General features: G+C 33.8%; 1 protein-coding gene across 8 annotated transcripts in view; it reads right to left on the bottom strand.

Annotated features, from left to right (window-relative positions):
* SYDE2 (synapse defective Rho GTPase homolog 2) overlaps positions 1 to 23575 on the bottom strand; it is a 47329-nt gene that overhangs the window by 9911 nt on the left and 13843 nt on the right. For 3 of the 8 annotated variants that reach the window (XM_082413679.1, XM_082413677.1, XM_082413680.1), the window contains exons 2-7: positions 22442 to 23137; positions 16306 to 17408; positions 12525 to 12651; positions 5854 to 6035; positions 4966 to 5079; positions 2861 to 3092 (exon numbers count right to left, since the gene is read on the bottom strand). In XM_082413679.1, the coding sequence (XP_082269805.1) occupies positions 2861 to 3092; positions 4966 to 5079; positions 5854 to 6035; positions 12525 to 12651; positions 16306 to 17408; positions 22442 to 23137 (2454 nt within the window). The other 5 variants (XM_082413682.1, XM_082413678.1, XM_082413681.1 and 2 more) reach the window with 5 other exon arrangements.

The following is a 23575-nucleotide window of genomic DNA, read 5'->3' as shown; positions in this document are numbered from 1 at the left end:
TGAAAATTTTTCCAAACATAATGATAATTACTAAGAAACTTAATTTTCTTATCTTGTTTTCTTCCAATAGATTTATATTTTTAGTCACCACTTTATTACCTTTTTATCTATAGTATAATTACCTTATTTAACACAATATATTGGGTGTCTAGTTAGTGCCAAGTATTCTGTTAGGACCTGGAAATATAAGGATAAGCAAAATATAGTCCCTGACCTCATGAAGCTTAGTCTAGTGAGAAAAATGAAACAAAAAGAATTAGGGAAAATTGATAGCTTTTCCAAAAGAAAAAAAAAAAAGAGAAAGCCCTATCCCAAATCTATTCATCATAAAAAATGTGATACGCCAAACAGCTGGTCTAAGAGTTACACACTCTCTAAAGCTATTTCCCCATCTATAAAGTGAAACGGTAGCCTATCATTAATTTCCAATACTCTTAAAACAGCAACCCTATTTTTAAAAAGCAACTACTTTGTAAAAACCCAGTACATACGAAAGATGAAAAGAAGACTGTTTTGGTCAAAAGGGAAATATGTTTCTGTTTTGCTCCCTCACCTGTTGCCAATCTGGCCTCAAGGCTGCTTCTAAAGAATTTAGGACTTTGGCAGAAGACAATCTGAAAAGCAATTGGCAGGCTGACTTTTACCTTCCAGTACCAATATGCCAGGGTTCTAACTGATCACTTTGAAGACAGATTTTTCAAGTAGAAAGCTCAAAGCAAATTATATTCTTGCCCAAAATAACACAAAACAAAATAAAAAGTTAAGGAAGTAAAAAGGCAGGTGGGCAGGAAAGGGTGGAATCAATTCTTTTTACCTCTGGAGTAGGGGAAGTTCCCAAAAGAAAAATAAGTAGGATACAGATAGCAAGGGAGCTAAAACCTTCCACTGAATGCATAGAGATGAGCATTCACCAAGTTAATATGGTGTGGCCCATTCTCTACGTCACCATCAATTTTCTCAGGCTCAGTAAGTGCACTATATCTACTTGATTTCTGCCTCTTCTTGAATCCAAAAGCAAGTGATGTTAGAGGGCAAAACTAACTGCTGTTTCCTCTTATCTTTCTGCCCTGTTCTGTCCTTTGTTTGAGGTATTATAACTAAAGAAAAATAACAGGTTATAGATGATGGGGCAGTTATTTTTAAATCCAATCACACAAACCTTTGGAATAAGGTACTGTACATTAGGAGACAGTTGCTTAAAGTTGTCACTGAAATACCATACAGTGAATCTCAAATCTGAACCTGGCTTTTTTCTATAACATACAATATAAGTTAAGTTTTTGCTCCTAAACCCAAGACTAAGATGACTATTACAAAATAATGAAATGACATTAACCACTGATACAGAATTAATGATAAAGAACTCAGGTACTGATAGTAAACTTAGTATCTCCAGGCAAACAAATTTTCATTTGTGATTAGAATGATAAGATGGCTCCTTTCCCAATTCCTCATGTTTATTAAAATTAAAGCAGTTCTAGGAAAAGCTGAGAAACACACATTTAAAACTTGAACCTGAGTGATTTCTTATGTTGGGCACCAAGTGCAGAAATCAGACCAATTAACCAGAGCATCTTCATTCAGAACTTTTACATAATAAATAACACATACTAACTCAGGTAAAATATAAATTAGAAATGATTTTTTAAGCCTGTGTTTAAAAGAAAGCAAAAATGTTAACTCTACAAATTTAAAAGTTGAAAATTTTTATTAGCTTAATTTTTAATTCATTTTTTAAAATTAATTAGATTTTTTAAAAGACTAAATCAAGCATTCCTTTGTACTTTGGTCTATTCTTCTCATATACATTAATAAAAGAGTAACAAAGCACATTTACTGAGGGCTAACTTTATGCTAAACTCTCTGCTCATTTCCTTAGATGCTTTAAATCAATCTTCACAAAAACCCTGAGGTAGGCACTATTTATAGAGAAGCAAACTGAGGCCTAGGAAAACTAAAGTGTTTGCCTGAGTCCACACTGCTGGTGAGTGCCACAGTCGAATCTGAATCTAAGCCTGACTCCAGGGCCCAAGCACTTCTACCACTGTGCACTACACTAAGCATCTAAGTACTTTCACACTTGGTACTATGCACGGTAGGGGAGGGAAGCAGGGGCTACTACCATGTAAGAAATTTTTGGAACCTAAATACAGGACCCTTTATAAAACATCTAACTAAATACATATTCCTTTTAGCTCTGAAACTACATAAGAGATGTATTAGAAAAATAACTGTCAGCCTTTCGTTATTGAGTAGAATGGGGATGGATAAGAAAGATGGAAAGATTGCAGATAACCGTCAACTCAAGCCTGGATTACTTGAAGAATGACCATGAATACAGTATAGACATCAGGAGGAAGAACTGATTTAAGGAGAAAAATGAATTCTGCTTTATATCAGCTGAAATAAAAACGAGAAGGGTAAAGAAATTAATATTTTACTGAGTACCTATTATGTGCTAAGAGCTGTGCTGAGCACCTTATACACGTAATTCTTTATTTAATCCTCCTATAAATTCTATAAACATATTACTAATCCACATGACAAAAGATGATACTGAGGCTCTATGATGTTAAAGAACTTGTCCAAGGTCAGACTGCTAATAAGTGACACAACCAGGATTCAAATCCAGAGCTGACCAAATCCAAAATGTATACATTGATCTCTATGTCTACAATAGTATCAGCAAAAGCAGAAAATTTAAATGGAGAAATCTAAAGGGCAGGTATCAATTCATAATTATTTTAAAAAGCAAAATCTAGAAAAGATTTTCTTCAATCATACATGGGCATATTTAACGATTAGCTAATTCAAACACCCTATCATTGAAAGAGAAAAACATTTCCATAGAATCATTTACCTGGCCAGAGTTGAAGTAAGTAATGAAGAACTTCAATATGTTTTTTAAAATCCAAAGCACCTGCAAGTTCTTCTGAATCAGTGAAGACTCTGTTGTTATGGGTGGAAGTCTCTTGCCTCTGACTTAATAATACGGGTCCAAAGCACACAGCCAAATTCTGGCAAGTCATCTTATTCACGTCACGATAAGAAGCCACCAATTTCAAATGATCCAACAACATCATTAGGGTTGCCTAAATTAAATTAAATTTCACTTAACACAGTCACACAGGGGCAAATTCAAGGACACAGTTTATAGCAGAAAATATAGATGGGCATACTGTCACTTTTTAAAAGGTTGTTTCAAAGATTTGCTTGTAAGTTGGATGTTTGGAACTTGAAACATAGTTTCTTACAGAAATGTTACACAGGACCCTTAGGTTTCAACGACATAATCTGATTCATTAAATGGCTAAAATATACATTCTATAAAGTGCTCGTGAATGCATTCCAAATTTCAGCTGGAGTCCCTGGGAAAATATACCATCAACTTTTTCCTCTCTTTCCTCCTCTAAAAAGATAACAGCAAAGGCTGCAATGGAAAGGGGATTAGGGTGAGAATGTTCATTTTTAAGTTCAGATAAATCCTGTAGTCATAAGTAGGGACCAACATCCTAAAATCTAGGGAGCCAACCATGGCCAGGTTCTATTGTGATCCAGAGTAGGAAAAAGGCCAATGCGCTTCTTAGCTAATAAATATTTTAAGTAGACAAACCATGGAAAAGGGAAGAATAGTATAATTAGAAATGAAAAAAAATTGATTGAAAAGTATTTTTTTAAATCCTTGAAAAAACTAGTAAGGGGTGTTTATTCAAGAAGTTAGAATGGTTATTTAGGTTTAAGCAGTTATGGAAAGGAATGATGTTTTTTGATATACTAGCATATGATCAATCATTTAACAAATAAAATAAGTGTGTTATTTTCTTCTTCATAATTGTGTTGAAGAAATAAGCGCCAACTATAATTTGTAATTTTTTTAAATTATTAAAGAAAGAAAAAAAATCAAAATGACATTTCTGGAGTCAAAGTGACAACTGGATTTGATGATTAGAAGGTAATTAGTAACCTTGGCAAGAACAGGTCCACAGAGATGGAGCAGGAAGCCAGATGACAATATGCTGAGTAGTAAATGAGTGGTGAAGAAGTGATAAACGCCAGAATAAACATTTGCTCAATGTTTGGCTGTGAAGGGAAGGAATGAGGGGAAAAATGGATCTAGGGTAGACTAGATTGATATTTTGAAATCAAAATGGATCTAGAGTAGACTAGACTGATATTTTGAAATCAAAACCAGTCACACATTGGTTAACACAGTTAACACACACACACACACACACATACAACTGGTTAAATACATTAGGTTCAATCTCAATAGCAAACCAAGAAACACAACCTAAAATAAGAAATCTTTTTTTTTTGTCTATGAAATAAGATCAGCCAAAAAATGTAAGTGTTGTGTCCCTTTTGAAAAGTAATATGAAAAATGTATTAAGAGCCTCAAAATGTTCACATTATTTAAATCAGCAATTCCACTCTGAAATTCTATTCCAACTAGGTAATTCTAACTGAAAAGAAGTCTGTGGACAAATATATACAAATAGGTTCAAACCCTAAATATTACACAAAACAGAATGGTGATAAATTGTCAAATCTACTCAATGGAATATTATGCAGCCTTTTTAAAAAGAATATTAACAGCGTGAACTTTAAGGCCAGAAAGACCTAAGTTCATGTGACAGACTACAACACTCAAAAAAGCTATATACTCTTGGGCAAGTGATTTACATTCCCTGATACTCAAATCTTCACTTATAAGTAAAATGATATGTATAACTTTACCTTATATTGGTGAAGGGATATTTCTACCCCACACCCCACCCTTCTGCTTCTGTCTACCTTTGTAGCTGCTCCCCTCCCCCATCCAAAAGAGCAGTAATTGCTAATCTAACCAGAGTACAGGCCATTCAGATGACTACAATAAACTAGTGAATGAAGGTATTGGGCTTAAAACATTTCTACCCACTCACTTTTTTTTTTTTTTTTTTTTTTTTTTTTTAACCCACTCACTGTTGACTTTCTGTTCTCATATGATAAGAAATATAGGGACTTCCCTGGTGGTCCAGTGGCTGAGACTCCGTGCTCCCAATGCAGGGGTCCCGGGTTCGATCCCTGGTCGGGGAACTAGATCCCACGTGCCGCAACGAAGACCCGGCACAGCCAAATAAATAAATAAATAAATATTTTTTAAAAAGAAAGAAATATAGGCAAAGCTGGCCTCATCTGGATAAGCCTGGCCACATTTCTTTCCCTTATTTTCCCTTTTGTTCTAAGGAACAAGAGCTAAAGTTAGGCTAAAACTAGTTCTGCAGACCCAGTCATCCTACCTCTCCTGCAGGCATATCTGAAGATACTGGTCCCAAGATTCAGATTGTGGGGAGGGGGCAAATGGAAAGAGACAAGGAGGAAGGAAATGGTGGTGGTGAGGGTTGTTTAAGTCTTGAGGCTAAGCCATGTACACCAATAAGTACCATATTTTTAAAATACTAAAAGGAACTACACCAAAATGTTAATTATTGTTGCCTTTAGATATTGATAATTATAATTTCCATTCATCTTTTCTATATCTTCCTAAATTTTCTATAATAAACATATATCATTTTAACAATAACAATACTCTTTTAAAACTTATAGGGAGTATTCATGCCTAGGCTAAGATCATATACAGAAAAGATAAAATTATTTTCTAGATTTATTCTGTTTAAGAAGCAGTTTCTAGATTTATGCTGTTTAAGTAGCCTTTGGCAAAGGCAGAGCTAAAACTCATGAGTGCTACAAATGTCAAATATCTAAAAAATTATTTGTAGCTCTGGAGCTAAGTATACAATTCATTAGCTGGCTTTCAGAAAGAATGCATACCAATTGTGCTTACCTTCAATGCATACCAACTGTGCTTACCTTCTCAACGTCAGGCAGACAATCCAGCAGGTCAACAGTGTACTTAGAATCACTTGGATCATTCTCACAACTATTTGATGACATTTTCAAAGGATTTTTTGCCATTGCATCTAATACAGCCTCATAAAGCTGCTTTGTTATCAGAGGAGAAGGAAGTTCTCTTAAATAATCCTTAAGAACACCTTCAGAAAACAAACCAGAGACAGATGGCAATTAGTCTTTAGAGTGAAATAAACTGTGGTGAATTTTTTTTCAAAGAATTATTACAGCCAACTTTTAACATTCTGAAAACAATAAAAGCAACAATGTAAAAAGAAGTATTATAACAAAACAATAGCAATTTGTATCCTTAGAAATTGCTTCACTAATTGACTTTTTGTTTTGAAACCCTGCTAATAATGTACACACATAATAGCCGATTATCATACATATTAGGTTTGTTCATATGGTAAATCCCTTATAAAAAGCTCCTAAGTGCATGTAAAGAAAATAAGGCATACTAATATTAATTGTAAATTATTCCAATTATGTGAATTTTTTTAATTTCTAGGCTTTTCATAAGCCCTTGCAAATAAGTGAGCTATATAAATATATCTCCTCTTTAATACAGAAGATATGGTTTAAACATACATACTGGATAGTCTGGATAATCTCTAATGCTATACTATGGAAGGAAAAAATCATCCCTAAAACCAAACAAATGAAACCAAAAGCCAAGAACAGAAAACATCAGACTTGTCACTGTAATAGGAATGAGGTTAAGTCAATTTCAAACACACCACAAGTAGTTATGAACTAAGAGATGATATACCTATAGTAGAGGAAACAGGAAAGAGGAATTAATGGTTGTTACATATAAGGTAGGTAAGATACTAGCTAAAGGCTAGGATGTGATCACAAGGAAAAATAGAAGACATTTCTGACACCAAAAACCTTAATAGAGACAATATTTAGAAAATGCTCTCAGCTTAGCCGAGAACTTAGTTTGAGAGCTTAATTTGAATTTAAACATGATCATAAAGGAAGTTTCCCATCTAATAAATCTTTTAAATTTGATAGACCATGGCTCATTAGTTTCTTATGCATCCTTCCAGTATTTGCTTATGCAAATATAAATAATATATTACTATTTGTTCCCCTTTATTACATAAAAGATAGCATATATGTCCTGTTCTGTTTCTTGCTTTTTCATTTAACATCATATCCTTGCCATATTTTCAGTACATAGAGATTTTCTTCAAACATTTTTACAGCCACATCACAGTATTCCAATGTATTCATGTCCCATAATTTGATCTAGTCAGTTGCAATAGACAGCTACTTAGGTTCTTTCTAATCTTTTATTTCAAAACATGCTACAATGAATAACCTGCACATCATTACTTTGTATGTATGCAGGTATGTTGGTAGGACGAATTCCCAAAACAGGACCACTGGGTCAAAAATACATTTGTCATTTTGAGGGAAAAGGAGGTGTAAGGATATTTCCTAGGTCTGGGGCTTCAGCATCTAGGTGAATAACAGCGTTATTACTTGAAATAGGGGAAAAAGGAGGAAAACCATGTTTTAGGGTATAGGAAGGAGTTTCATTTTGAACATAGTAAGCTTAAGGTATCTATGGGACATTCAAGCCTACTGGATATAAAAATCTGAGGCTCAGGAAAGAAATGGCTGGAGACACAGATCTGAGAATGATCAACTTAAAGATGATAACTGGAAACTTGGGAATGACTGAGATTATCAGGGCAGCATCCAGCATGATATGAGAAGGCCTAGTGATAAGAGAAGGCTGTGAAGAACATCAGTAGGAAGAACGGCTAAAGGAGTATGAGTGGTAAGAAGAGGCAGGATGGGGGTGGGGGTGAGACAGGCAAATATGCTGCAAGGAAGTCAAGGAAAGAATGTTTCAAGAAAGAGTTTAAGGTATCAGTTGATACCCAATAAAAGTTAGGTTAGATAAGAAGAGTGTTCTGGATTGGTCATCTGTATGTTAAAATCATTCAGAATGATGGCAGGACTCCAGTTGGAAATCTAACCATGGGCAAGGTATCAAAGTCTTCACTGAATAAATGGGAATGCCCAAGAGTTCTGTAGGTGATGTTAAATACGAAAGGCAGAGGTGGTGCAAGACTGTGCCACGAGCCTCCAAAAAGCCTTATTCCTTCATTGAGCATAAGTTCCTACTCAGTAGTAAAAAGGTAATAACCAGGAAATAGCACTAAGGAACCAAGAGAATAGTGACCAAACTTTTTCTTTTTTTTTTTTAATTTATTTATTTTATTTATTTATTTTTGGCTGCGTTGGGTCTTCATTGCTGTGTGCAGGCTTTCTCTAGTTGTGGCGAGAGGGGGCTACTCCTCGTTGCGGTGCACGGGCTTCTCATTGCGGTGGCTTCTCTTGTTGCAGAGCACGGGCTCTAGGCGTGCGGGCTCAGTAGTTGTGGCTCATGGGGTCTAGAGTGCAGGTTCAGTAGCTGTGGCACACGGGCCCAGCTGCTCTGCAGCACGTGGGATCTTTCTGGACCAGGGCTCGAACCCACGTCCCCCGCACTGGCAGGTGGATTCTCAACCACTGCGCCACCAGGGAAGCCCCAAACTTTTTCTTTGATGTATACAAAGAGATATAACATATATAAAGTGCTTGGCATATAATAATAATCAATACATGTTAGACGTACAGTGATGATAATGATAAAGCATTTTGTACACAGTATGCATGCAACAATTGTTTATTCACATTCCTTAACTTATATCATGTGATCTTTACTACTATCATTAGTTTCCTACAATGAATTGCAACATTCATTGTAAAGAGCATTGAGTTACAATTAGAAAGTGAAAATGCAATTTTCTGTAGCTGCCAAATAAAGACACTACTAACTCTTTAGGGCATAATATTTTTTAAAGGTTCCATATTTGTTCCTTGACAAAGCAAGAATTGTTAGTTCTTATAAAACTCAATATGCCCTGGTAGCTTGAGACTTGCCCTATAATGCAATTATATTAAATCAAAACCTAAAAGATCTCCAGAAAAGATAACTTTATACCTTAGTGAAACATATATGTCAAATATCATTATCCTTTATATGATTAATATGCTAAACAACCATTAATATAAATGGAATTTTAAATTAACCCAAGTTCAAGATTACTTACTTCACTATAATTTGAGGGCAAATAAGAGAGAATTAGTATAACAAATATTAAGCACTTAAAGTATGCTCAGTGAACATTATGTTCAATGAAGTAAAAATTATAGTTGCTTTTCTATAAGCAGACAAACGTCACAGGAAAAATAATCAAAAGATTTTATAAAATGAAACAGAGAGGAGGTATTCATAGTGCGTTGTAACATATATGGTATAACTACTCATCAATCTAGAAATTAGCTGTATGACCTTATCCCAAAAACTTAGTGATAGGCAGGAGCATCTTAAAGCCGTATTGCCTTCTTAACATCTTTCAAACACTTTGGGACATAAAAACCATAAGATAATAAATTTGTGGTGACAATCTTTAATGTTACAGGAGCTACTTAAAAAAGACTTGGGGAGAATTTATGATGAAGTTTATTTAATGCAACACAGTAAATCTTTTATCATGTACTTGAAGCAGGCAATTATTGATAAATAAAGAACTGGTTCAAGTTACATCTCTTAAGCTGCCCTGTAATAGATACTATGAAACCATATGCCTCTCACCCTCATTCAGGCACAGGACCAACTACACAGAGAAATTCTACTCATCCCCATGGTGGGATATATGTGTCACCACACTAAAAAAAAGTCATTCTCATCTCTAAAACTACTTCTTCTCAGAGGCTGGTTTGAAGTACCTATATTTTATTAATTCTCAATCACAAAATTCACCCTGTTCTCTCTGCCTAAAACTCTAATAATCACTAAATAAATAATGTTGACTTTTCTAATTTCTTCTCTTGTACTATGAATAGATTTTATATCTTAAATTTTGCACCTGATTGAAAAAAATCTGGTTTGTCTGGAGCACTTCATTCTGTATTCCAGACAAACCAGCTACTAAGAATGCATTAAACTGTGAGTAAACTCTATCATTCACTCCACTAATATCTCTTCTTTTAGACCTACTGAACTGTTAATTATATTTTAAAGTTTACTTGAAATGTGAGTTCACATGGAACAAACACATGAGGCAACACTATTACTGGCCAGTTCCCCAAATCAACAATACCCTTTCTTTTGAGCCACGATGAGCCCTTGTGTATATTTTATTGCAATTCCAATGATATTTCTCAGACAAACCTTATGTCATTCCATTGGCTTTCTATCAAGAAAGAAAACAGCTCTAGGTTCTTCTGAAAAACAGCTTTACTGAAATGGAATATACAAAGAATAAAGCCAAGAAATACCCAATTCATAAATTATGTAAACTCTCAATTTTAGAAAAGAATGCTTCTATAAATCTTTCATTGACCTATTGTCATACCTTCTGCATATGCTGCAAATTTCCAACTAAGGACCTTCTCTTATAACAAATAATCAGTTCAAACCACATCACTTCATCTTTTTAAATTATACACATTTGACATTAATTTTTATCTCCAAGACAAGGCTTCAACCAAGACAAAATCTCCTTTTATTTAGTTATAGAGTGTAATTGTCTGAGAATTGCTATTTATAAAATTTTTCTTTAATAAATTCATAAAATGAGTCCTTTGCTGATTTTGTTATCTACACATTATTAAGGGAAAAATTCTACTTTTTTGTAGAAATGACCCATTTTTTAGTAGAAATAATATGCCTTCTTCCTTTATAAAATAAAAGTAACCATTATTTCTGTTTGCTAAAACTTAAGAGAAAGAAAAAGTGCTTTGGTTTGCTCCCTCTTAGAATTAAAATGCTTGGGATCAAAGTTTTAGTTATCTAAGAATATAATATTAAATATTCTATGAAATACAGTCATTCAGAGTTCAGAGATTGGGAAGCTCAATTATTTGGAAAGTCTCAATCCTAACAGTTAGCTTTAAGGATTTCAACTAATAAAAATCTCTTGAATATGTGCAAGTTGAACCTTCCTCAAATTCTCACCTAGACAATTAATTGTGTGTAAAATAAGAAAGCAAATTAGACGAGAAAAACAAACACTATTACAGCAAGAAAAGAAAACAGTAGTTGACAGTAGAGAGAAGAAAAAGACTATCAAAATACACAGATGATCTAGAAATACATACCAAAGCATCTGTAGGTAAAAGGATGTGATAGCTGAGATATGGTTCAAAATAATCCAAGTTTGGGAAGAATCAAATGAGGGGTATAAATGAGACAGGTTTGGTCATGTGTTGATTATGGAAGCCAGGTGATGGATAAAGAAGGTTTATCATGGTATTCTCTCTACTTGTGTATATGCTTGAAAACTTTGCTAATAAAAAGTAAAACAACAACAAAAAACAAACATGGAATTATAAGCCAATAGACCTCGAATATTGATTAGTTATGAAAAATCTCCTAATGGCCAAATTCAAAGGCCTTTTTTCTGTTCTCATTTTATATGATCTCTCCACAGAATGACAGTGCATCACATCTTTCCTTAACACTCTCTTGTTTCCCATACTTTCTGACTCCTTTCCTCTCAATCTCTTTAGATGTTCCTTCTTTCTTTGCCTGCCTCCAAAGTTTGGAGATCCTCAAAGTTCTTGTCTTTTCAAACTCTATAGACAACTGCAAGGCTTTAATTACAACTAGTGCCAATGACCATCAAATTGCCGTTTTCTAACCCCACCAGTCGGGGTATTAGAAGTGTATTTACAATGCTATACATTGGATTGCATTCATCACCTGGGTAAACAGCAGATCCCTCACATTCTACTACATCCTCTCCTTAGCTGTAGGAGATATATCCTTGATATATCCACTGAGATCTCCTACTAGTACATCAAATTCAATATATAAGTTTGAAAAAGAAACCCAATTCATAACCTTTTCCTACATTTCTCCACCGAAAGCAGTAGCTTTCCTCTCAGCTTTCTTATTTCAGCTCATGGAACCCAATCAACCAGGTGTCAAAGTCAGGATTGTCTGGGCCCTCCCTTTCTTCAAATACTTTCAATTCTATTTCTTCCTGCTGTTGCTGCTGCTGCCAGATGCCGTCCAATCTCATTACCTCCTTGCTGAGACTATTGCCAAGGCTTCCTAACTGGTTTTCCTTCCTCTTGTATCTTCTAATTTCAGTCCATCACACAGACTTGCCAGATAAATATTCCTGAAGACTATCTCTAAAGATTTCACTCCCCTGCTCAAAAATCATTGATGGATCCCCTCTGTCTAGTAAATAAATCTAAATTCTCTAACCAGATAGTCAATGCCCCTTATATTATGTTTGCTCCAGTCAAACTGAACTCTGATGACATTTTATTTATACCTCTATGAAGAAAAGGTACCCTTCTCCTTCTGTTAGCTACTACAGTTAATTTAATGTAGGTCTCTTCCTCCCAACACTTGTTGGCTGTTTGAGGATAGGGACCATATCTTGGTATCTCCCCACAGAAAATAACACAGTAGTGTTTGTAAAAGAAGGAAAATAAGACTGCAGAATAAAACCAAATTAAATTTAGGCTACAAAATAGTATTTCAATTCTCTTTCCTGCAGATGTAGTCTTTCCAGAATGTGTACTTAAAAATAACATCGATTTATTACCTGTTATTACATTTATATCTGGGTATTGGCTTTCACACAGACCAACAGCTTTGCTATCCTTCTCAAAAGCCTCTCGAAGTTCTTTCTTGACTGCTGCCGAGCCACATAATCGGTACAGGCCAACTACCTAGAAATAAAATTATGGCCACATTATGGTAAATTGGATAAAGAGAAAATATTATAGTGCAGTATGTATAAATCACATGAACTTGGCAATCTAATACGTTCTGATGGCATTTAATTAAAAATATCTCAAACATAGCTTTTGAAATCTCACCATAGACTATACTGATTATACTTATATAGTTTAATAAAAAATTATATTCTTTCCTTTAAATTTGAACAATATACTGTGATTTCTGTAATGCTGGCTATCATATCTTAAGCAAAGATACAATCCCTACTCTTTAGTTTTATATGCTCAAACAATATCTCCATGCCCCAAGATGGTGCCCTTTCACATCTTTTGCTCTAGAATGAAGTAATACAGCACAGCAGTTAAACTAGGGTTTTGGATTCATAAAGCCCCGCACTATCACTCCTTGCTTGGTGAATTTGAGCAAGGTACTTAATCTCTTTAAAACTCGGTTTATTTATTCAAAAAAAGTATATTTTTGAAATAAGGTTCCAGTATACTATTTGTGTAAAGTTATCTTTAAAAAAAAAAAAAAAAAAGTTTCTGAGGAAGAAATAAAAATAAATCTAGGATTTTTTAACTTATCAAATTAATTGATTATAAAGCAATGAAGGAAATTCAATTAAAATAGTATATTAAAGGTAAAATAAAACTTCTAGTTCAAAATGTATATAAGATGCAAAGATACCACTCACTCTCCCCTCAACCTACATTAAAAAGATTTGTTTTTTAAACACTGTTAGTTCAGTATAAATTCACTAAGAGGAAGTCAACATGGTATCTTAAAGAGAAAACATGCCTGATTAAGCAATTGGAGTTTTTTAAAAGGATAAACCTTCAAGAAAATTGAGGAAAGCGGTTGTCACACATACTTCCACATCAAAGACTATTTAGGAAGTTTAATCACCTTGAATTGAAAGAAGTTACAGATAAAGAAATTATTTCAAGACAGAAATAAAGTGAAAACACACAGTGCAATCCCCAAGGATTTGAACTAGGAATAACTTGAAAATGTTAAAAATGATCTAGAGGAAGAATGCAAATGAAATTTCCCGGTTTACTTATGACAACCTCTTCTGAATTTTTAAATAACTGATAGAATACACTACGGAAAGTGGATCTCAATATAGGAAAGCGTCAGTAATGGATACATGGAAATGTTATCCAAAATACTTGCGATGACAAGCATTAAGTATTAATTGAAAGACAGTAAAGAACCTACAACTATTTCTAAGAGAAGGTAATTCAAGGTGCTGCTGCATTCAAACGAATCAACATGATATGGGAAATCGAGGAAGGTACTGGAAAGAAAATTCAAATTTCCTGTTCTTATCCACATTCATGGTACATTCACATCATCACAAGAAAGAAAAGTAGAATGGTAGATGATCCAGACAATGAAACTAAAATATTAAACAGGATCAAAGGAAATGCTACCACATGAGAAGAAACTAACTTGAGTACAGCCCTTCTGGTGTAAGCACACTTAAGTGTCACAAAATCTCATAAGGATGTATCCTCTTAAACTTGAGAAAGAGATGAACCTAGAACAAATTAAAGAAAGCAATACTTCAATAGCAAGTAATAAATTAATGGAACATGTTATACCAAAAGCTGCAATTACAAATGTAGTTTTAAAGGTGAATAAAAGAAGGAAGAGCTAATATAGATATGTCAGGAAGGGATACTTTAGGATATATCCCTACCTTCAGAGGCTGACTTCTTGAATCAAACACTTGAAGTACATGCTTGATGCCTCTATTGAGGACAGAATCTGAACCGGATGGACCATGAGGATGATTTCTAGACTAATTTTTCCCATTGGAAGCAGGAGATAGGTGGTAGTAGCCTTCAAAGTATTTCGAAGATATCACAAACCATTTTTTGTTTGACTATCAAAACCTGATGTTCATTGTAAAAAAACAAGAATAATTACTGACTAGGGAGGTAAACAAAATTTAAGCAGTATGCCGCTCTGTAAACTGCAGGCACAATCAGCCTCTGTGTGTGTGTGTTGGGGTGCAACAGGGAGAAGCAAAAGAGACAAAACAAGAAAAGGTGTTGAAAAAGTACAGCTCCAAACATACAACTCTAAAATTTTTTTACTTTTTATTTCACAGGAAATAATTCTTTATTAAAATAAATCTTTCTAAACTTTAAGTATAGAAATAAAAAGCATTGCTAAAAATATTTTCTTGGCATTTAAAATCAGTTATTACAGTCTTATATACTTGCTCTTTATAAAATATTTTCAGAAAATAGACTGTAAAAGTACAGCGCTATTTGAGTTACTTATTTTAATATACAATTGTAAAAGTTTCTGTTTAAATAATTAGCTTTAAAGTCTGCTTAATCTCTGGCCTCCCTACATGCTGCACGGAAAAAAAAAATACAGGAAAAACAGAGGACCTTAAGAAAAAAGTAACTGGACCAAAAGTTGGATTGGAAACTAAAGGCCTCACTTCCACCCAGACAACGTAAACTTGACTTGATGGAATCACATATCTGAAAAGAGGTTTCAAAAATTCAAATGTCCTACCTCTCAGCTTCAGGAAGCTACTGCATCTATTTACATTTAATATAAGCAAAAAAGACCCACAGAGATTAAGTGACTTGCCCAATATCACACAGCCAATAATGGATGAGAAACCAGAATCCAAGTCTCTTGTACCTTTATATAAAACTCCATTAACTTATGCAATTTCTATCATTTCCATGTTAAATTCAAGGTAGGTTAAGTTTGTTTGCTTCTACATTTTTATAAAGAAATCATAATTCAGATTTTGTGGTATTTATCCTCGATATTTTTTAATCAATGTTATAAATTCTGATAGCACTAAAGCAAAATACTTCAGAACGTAATGATGCTTAGGCTTATTTTGTATTGCAAAAAATTAGTATAAATAATTACTTATACCTCAGATTAATATCCTCAGTGATACACTGTTTCTCGTTGTCATAGTCTACATGTATAAATGAAAATAAAGATAAGGTCTACTAACTTGTTAACATTTACATATCTTGTTACAAATAACACCAGGTTTTTTGTTTGTTCTAATGAACTGCTTTTACCTTCTTTAAAAGGAAAAGAGAATGAGATGTGCTTTTATTAGTAGGACCTCTCCTTATCCTCCATGCTATCCCAAAGGTAAGACATGGATAAGCTTATGCTTTCCAAAGAGTGGAACTGAGGGAGAACAGGGAATAAGGGCAGGGAGTTAATTTTAGGAGTGAAACAGGGTTATAATATTCACTGTCGAATTCTCTACCAAAAGAATGTCAAACCATTCAGAAACATTCCTTAAATGAATTAGGCTTAGCCTATGTTATCAGCTCTGGCTTTTCCTAGGAATGCCATTGTAAAGCAATCTTCATCTCTAGGTATAACACCATGCAGCTCTGCATCACAACATAAATTATGGAACCATCTAGCATGCTTTCAATCACTGACAACATAGGTTAAGGCATAAATTACATCCTAAACAGTAATGGAATAAAAATAAAGAATCGGAATGAGAAAAAGTCTAAATTGGATTTTTTTTAACTTACCTTGAACTCCTTCCCCCAAGACTAACTATAAATAAATTAGATTATTACTCAAATAGATAGATAAGGGGGCAGTAGAGAAACACAATAAAATAATACCTGACAGCCTCTCTTTTCAATTTCCATAATACATTTCTGAATCAGGAGTGGTACCATCAAGCCTATATTTTCTTTCTCTACAACTTCTCGAATATCAACACCAAATATTACTGGTTCTCGATTTATATCTAGTCCATGAAGTGAATTCTCCCACTGTTCCAAAAGAGTCACTTTCACATAAATAAGACCTCTAGGTTCAAGTTTGACAGCCAACTGATGTGTCTTTGTCACTCTGAATAAGGTGGGAAGAACAACAGTTCCATGACAACACACTCGATTTTTTCTTGGAGTGGGTTCCCAACTGAATACTACTAATTTCAAATGCTGTGCATTTTCAATTTCTATGTTGAAAGTGTGATCCATGTCTAAAAACGTTGTCCGACATGTGAGCAAAGCTGTTCTGGCTTTGTTTACTGAATCTACCTGAATTGCACAAAAGACATCTTTTGAATCTATCCGAGGTGGTTTTAAATCCTCAGCACCATAGAAATGCACACTCATGAGCCCAGATATGTACTGAGAACACTTAGGTTGATCAGAAAAGCTATAATGTCTAAAAGCATCAATGTCTATTTCATTCTTGCTGCAACTATTTGGAATTATTTCTTTTCCTTTTGCAAATTTGTTTTCACATCCATGTTTGCTAGATTTAGCTATAAGTTCAGGAGAATCTCCATCACTGAGGTAACCACTTTTGCAGGAATACTTAGAACTCACAGAGGTTTTCTTCTGGTAGCTGTGCTGAGAAGACACACTAGTATCAAGATGGTACCGGCTTATAACATTCCTCTTAGCAGCTGTGGTTGTGTTCCCAGAAGGTAGAATAACAGCATGATGAATTTCTTGACAGTTACATTTAGACAAGGAAGGAGTATTATCTGGACTGTTTCCATAATTCAAGCTTCCTTTAACACTCAGTTTCCGGCTAAATTCTGGCAACCTTTTCATTTTCATGGAAAGTTTCCTCACAGTTCGTGGAGATTTTATTTTATCCGGGAAAGACCAATGAATTGAACTGCCTTTTTTCACAGGGCTAGGGCTTGTAGAAGATGGTTCTGTAACTCCCAAATCAGGCTTATTTGTAGCAGCTACTATCCCAGGACCTTGAAAATAAAAGACATTATAAGGTGAAATGTTTTGATTCCTACTTTTATTTTTACTTTATAAAACACCAACTTAACAAGCTGTCACACGGACAGAAATTCTTCCCTGTCTCATCTTAAGGGTGAGATTTAGTCAAAAGTTTAGATGAATCTCCATTACCATGTTCAAGCAGAATATCAAGATCTACAAATGACTCATGGTGGAAAGAAACATCTCCCTCTCCATCTGCCCTTCTATTCTGACGCTTTGGAGGAAAGGTAATATAGGTTCCTTTTAAATCTTTCCCACTGCAATATACTTCAGTGAGTATGTATTTATAACTGTAAACAGCGGATATCAGAGAAAACTAGGAAAGCTTCCTATTTTAATATTCATTTTAACATATTAAACATAATGTTCATTTTAACATATTAAAACATTAATTTCAACATGTTTCCTATTTTAATATGTTTATTTATAAATTCTACTTAATATAAGAATGATTCCTCTATATTCACAATTCTCTAAAAACTAAATTTCATCACATAGCATTCCTGGCTAAAAAAAAAAGTTAAAAACCAAACAAGTGTATAATTTTGACAACCAAGAGCCCTTTCTTGTTCTAAAATTCTATTAGAACATATCACCAAAGATTATATAGAATGAACTCTAGTTAATCAAGAATAACTGAATAATGAATATCATAAACCTAACTGAATAATTTTTAAAACGGTATAGACATTTTCTTTCTTGTATTATCTGTATGCAATAATTCTGTAGAACTTCAAAAGCTAAATTAGGGTCTTTCTTTGCAATTTTAATATATTAAATGACAGTACAGAGATAAAATATGTTTTCTTATAATTTTCAATTTTCATAAAGAGTAAAGTGTTAAAATTCTTTCGAATTCTTCTCCACACAAAAATAGTTTTATTTTTTCCTAAATGTCAAAATTATTCAGGTTTACAATAAAAAGTTTTTTAAAAATTCAAAAAAGTACAAATAAAGTAAATAATAGCCCACATTGCCAAGAGATTAACCATTGTAAAACCGCACTGCCAGGAGATTAATCATGCTAAATATTGTGGTGAAAATAATATTAAAAGTAGTTTCTATTGTTATTATTAAATTATTAATATTTAATTATTATTAAAAATAATACCAGCCAACATTTACTGAGTTAGACAAAGTGTGAAAAATTAATTTAATAATTAGTAAGAGCAGACCCTCATTTAACTCTCATAATAACCTTAAGAGTTAAGATACCGTTACCACCCCATTCTCCAGGTAAGGAACCTCATGCATGAGCTAATTTGTCTAAGATCACAAAGCTGGTAAGTGGAAGAATCAGGACTCAAACCTAAACACAGGCTTTCAGAATCTATGCTCTAAAATACTACGCTTTCTGTCTCTCCATCCTTTTAAACATTTTTCTGTCCATACGTATACATCAAGCTGATTTTCAAATACCTTTTCTCAACTATTATTAAGAAGTTAAAGTATTCCATTTAACCTTAAACTTTCAATTCCCCCCCAAGAAAAGAATGTAAAGACTAATCAATTTCATTTAAAAATCTGAACCTGTTCCTAGTAAGTTTTCAAATTAATAGAACAAAGTGAAAATAACTTCTAAAAATCTGTTAGTATTATCCCAATATTTAAAATTTAAATTAATTTTTCATACTTTATCTAATTATTCCTTATAAAGATCCTTAATGACCCTAATATCAGAGGCTACTCTATGTAATACTACATTTGACAATTAAAATGAGAAAAAAGTGTTTATTCATTTCAAAAATCAGTAGATTAAATGACCTTTCTTTAAAGTATTAATATAGTATTCTCCCTCCACCCTTCAATGTGTCCTATTGACAAAGTAGTTTCTTTATAGAGAAAGGACTATTTTAAGTATGCCTGCTGGGCTTTTCTGGTAAGCAACTAATTAGAAATGGAGTGTTTGATAAACTAGACAAAGCGTTCCCTTGTACTGTAAATTGTAGTACAATTCTACTGGTTTCCTGGTCTAAAACATTCTATAGTAGTCAGGGTCCTGCTGTAGTCTACAATCTATTTTGTCATGGCCTAAAAAAGCTACCCAGTATATGAAATTGCTCTAGGTTTTATTAAATCAATAAAGAGTTAATCTAACATACTGACTTTTTTTACATATTATGCATTAAATATTTCCTACTGAAGTCCTTACCTAATTATTAAAATGAAATACTGTATTTGTTAGCCATTTCTACTGCAGACAAGACTGAATTTATTTTTAAAAAATGCTTTGTTTTTATAAAATCCAAGAGCTGAAATATGACCAATCTGAACAATCACTTAAAATTAAACCAAAATTATACTAACCAGATCACAGATTAGCTACAACTTGTAAGGGGAAAGCATAAAATGAAAATCTTTAAATATAAATTTATGAACCAGGCTAGAATCAGTTGAAACTGGCACACTCCTTCAGCATCTAGAACAGTAACTGGCACATAGCAGAAACTCAGTGTTTATTGAATAAATGAATTAACCAATTGTTAATTGCCTATAAATTGGTAAACCTTTCAGGAAATACAATATAGAAATTACCTATAATAGTTACCAGCTAAAAAGACCAAGTAAAGATACTAGTAATCGATCCTAATGAAGCAAAATAGATCATGATAAAGATCACTGCAACAGTAGTGGAAAGATTCTATTAACACCCAACATTAAGGAACCAGTCAAACAGATTAGGGCACATCAACTCAATTAAATACTATAAAAATAGGGAAACAATCATAACATTAATCTACATGTGACAATACAAAATATAGACAGCAAGTGAAATTAACAAAACCCAAAAATAGTCCACTATGTCAGCAACTAGGTAAAAGATACATATATATACATCCAGAAGTTAACAGGCAAAAAACAAGTCACAATTGTGTTAGGATGATCATAAAATTGTCATTCATATTAAAAATACTTAAACTTTCCTATTTCTTAATCAAAAAATTATTTTGAAATTCAACCATTCTCTTTGCCTATTTCTCAACAGATTTCTGCCAGTGTTGCTAAAGAAAACATACCACTTTAGGTAAATAACCTTTCTGATCAAACTAAAGCAAAAAAAAGATGACATATAAACGAACTGTCCAAATACTTCCTTTGGTCAACTTAGGAACATGCTTGTTGTACTAATATACTTAAGAGAAGAATAACAGTAAGAAAGGAGACATAATTGGCAGCCCTACTGTACTTTCAAATTTGGGTGGTTTTTTGTTTTTTTGTTTTTTTGGTAATGTCTGTCAGTCTTTACAGATTCACAATTTGCCACAAACATAAAATAATAAAGTTTAAAGACAGTACTTAAAGTGTATATCACTTTACAGACACTGGCTCTCTAATGTTGCTCTTATACTTATGCCCTCTTGCCTTTTCTGTACCATTCCAGACCCATCACTATCTGTCTGCCCTACTCCTGCAAGCCTTCCTCATCACTCCATCCTGATCACAACCTCTGTTCCAAACTATTATTTTATAGACTATTTATTCCTCTTCCCATCCATACTACAAAAGAAACACACATTCGCTCTGGAAAATCAGTCTACAATTAGAAATGCACACACACAATTTTAATCCCAACACCAGGGGGTAGGGGTGGGTCAAGCATTAACAGTTCCAGGACAGCTTTTCATTGTTTCTTTCAAAATTGACATCATACAGTTCACACTGTTTTTTAACTCACTTTTTTTCTTATCAATATAACATTTACTCCTTCTCCTCATACCCCTGAGAGAAGGATCCAAATGCAAGTAGATTATTTGTAAAGTACAAAAAAGATCAGCAAGAAACTGAGAAAATTCAGGAGAAAATTCAAGGTGAATTATCAAGCCTGCTACCACTATGGGCACCTGGAGCTTAACTTCATGAGAAAACTCTGGGAAACAATACAGAATTATCCCACTCAAGTGTGGAGGGAGCTGGGGTAGGCCTATACCAACTCCTGTCAGTCACTAGTTGAGGGGCACTCCCAGGATGTCCTGCAGGAGACTCCCTAACACTTCGGAAGGAGTCCTCAAGTAGAGATGCAGATACGGATTTTTGGAAGTAGGCCGCCTCCATTTAAATAAGTAATAAAACCCAAGGGATACGGACAAGTACTAACAGCATCTGCTATACCCCACATCTTCGACTACTCTGTATCATTTGAACTTTTATAAATTAAAATGACTCGATATTATATAGAACTGCTTTCTATTCAACATTTAATAATTGCAACTAAAAGTGTTTATGCTCTGTTTCCTAGGCAGTGCGTCTGGGACTAAATTTAAAAAGAAGCACACCAGAAATCAAGGCAATCAAGGGAAAATAACACCATTAGGTTGAACTATATGAAATGCCAGGTTTTTGTTTTTGTTTTTGTTTTCAGACCAAAAACTGTTAAATATTGGCAGTTTCATATGGTTCAACCTAATACATATCAAACTTCAATTATTTCCTTTCTGGGTTCCATATCTATTGTAGCACCTATCTGCAAGATCTATACTTCTACCTCTCCTTTCTTTTTCTCTTCTTCCTTTCCTTTGTTTCTGAAGAAATGTAGGCAGAAAAGTGAAAACTAATGACTGCTAGTATACCGAATACACAATTTTTCATCTGTGGCCAGATCAGGTGTGAATGAATGAATGAATAAATGAATAAAGCAAAACAAGACATACATGAAGAATATATCTCTTCCAGTCCCTGTGACTCCATTCTGTCAACTAAGAGAAAAGTAATTACTGCCTCAAAGGATAAACATACTAAAACCACACCATACACACTAAAAGTTGGTGTAGGACTACCCCAGCTCCTTCACGCCTTATAAAACCAAGTCTGTAATAGGAATAATTAAACCACCATGTGCATAAAAATGTTTATAAACCTTTTTCAGTTTTCTTTATTTTCATGAAAATACACTCACTTTGTAAGGAAAAGTACATAGCTACAATAGACATCTATATTTAGTTTTAGATACTGCCAAAGAATTGAAAAATGGAAGAAGAAAAGGCAGATATATGATCATCTTTACCTGCAAAAGGAGATCTCAACATGGGACTCTCCTCTACTATTATACCCTCTTGTGTCTTGTGTCCATGCCTTTGCTTGTACTGCTGCACAAACTCTGTGGAATAGGTGGAATCCATAGGATTTATTTCATTTGACTGTGTGGTCTGAACATCGCCTGTGTGTTCAGAAGAGCACAGCAAGTCTTCAGTGTGCTGCTCTCCTTTCATTAGGTCACTACCAGATAATACTCTCAAACCGACATCAGGAAACTTCAGAACAGCAGAGTCTGCCTCCCCAAAACTCAAGGCATTTGATATACCAAAGTCATCATCTTCAGGAATGGGGTTGTACCATATTTCTCCTTCATCATCTGCATCATTTTCCTCATTAAAGTCTAATGAACAGTTTCTTGATAATGAAGAATTTGTAGCATTACACACCATATATGTACAATATTCTTCAGATGATTTGAGGAAAGGTCGTGACAGCTGCAGTTTAGGTAGAGAAACAGGTGAGATGGATAAATGACTTATATCTTGGCATTTCTTATTTTCTTCTTCCAAATTAAAAGATCTCAGAGTACTCTGATATAGCCAATTGCGTTTCTTTGACACAGTGATGCTATTAAGTGGCTTATGACCCCTGAAGCCAATATTATCCTTCAGATCTTCAAGTTCTCTTCTCTTCATTGAAGACTCACAGACATTTTCAAGTAAGTCTGTTTCAAAGAAAAAAGAAGGCAGAATATAATGCCTGGCATACCAAGAAAGGCATGTCACTTAAGACCAGTTATTAAAATACGATTTTTAAAAAGATAAAAAGAAAGAAAAGTAATATTAATCACATTCAGAGACTAAAATTGAACAAGAAAATTTTGGATTTTCCACCTAAACATGATTTCTATTATTTAGATATCAGACTGCTAGTATAGGTATCATAAGAATTCTAAGAAAAAGGATAAACAAACTCTGAGACTGCCTTTATAAATATCATAGGGCTAAAAAAAGCTTTACCCTAAGCAAAACGTGCTTTATAAAAAGCTTGTATAGAATGCTTTATACACAGTATGCCTTTAATTAATATTTGGGTAATTTTTTTTTAAACATCTTTATTGAAGTATAATTGCCTTACAATGGTGTGTTAGCTCCTGCTTTAT

Source organism: Balaenoptera physalus, assembly GCF_965194825.1.
Source record: "Balaenoptera physalus genome assembly, chromosome: 1".
Taxonomy (NCBI): domain Eukaryota; kingdom Metazoa; phylum Chordata; class Mammalia; order Artiodactyla; family Balaenopteridae; genus Balaenoptera; species Balaenoptera physalus.
Note: the sequence above shows the minus strand (reverse complement) of the source record. Positions and strands in the feature narration are given on the sequence as shown.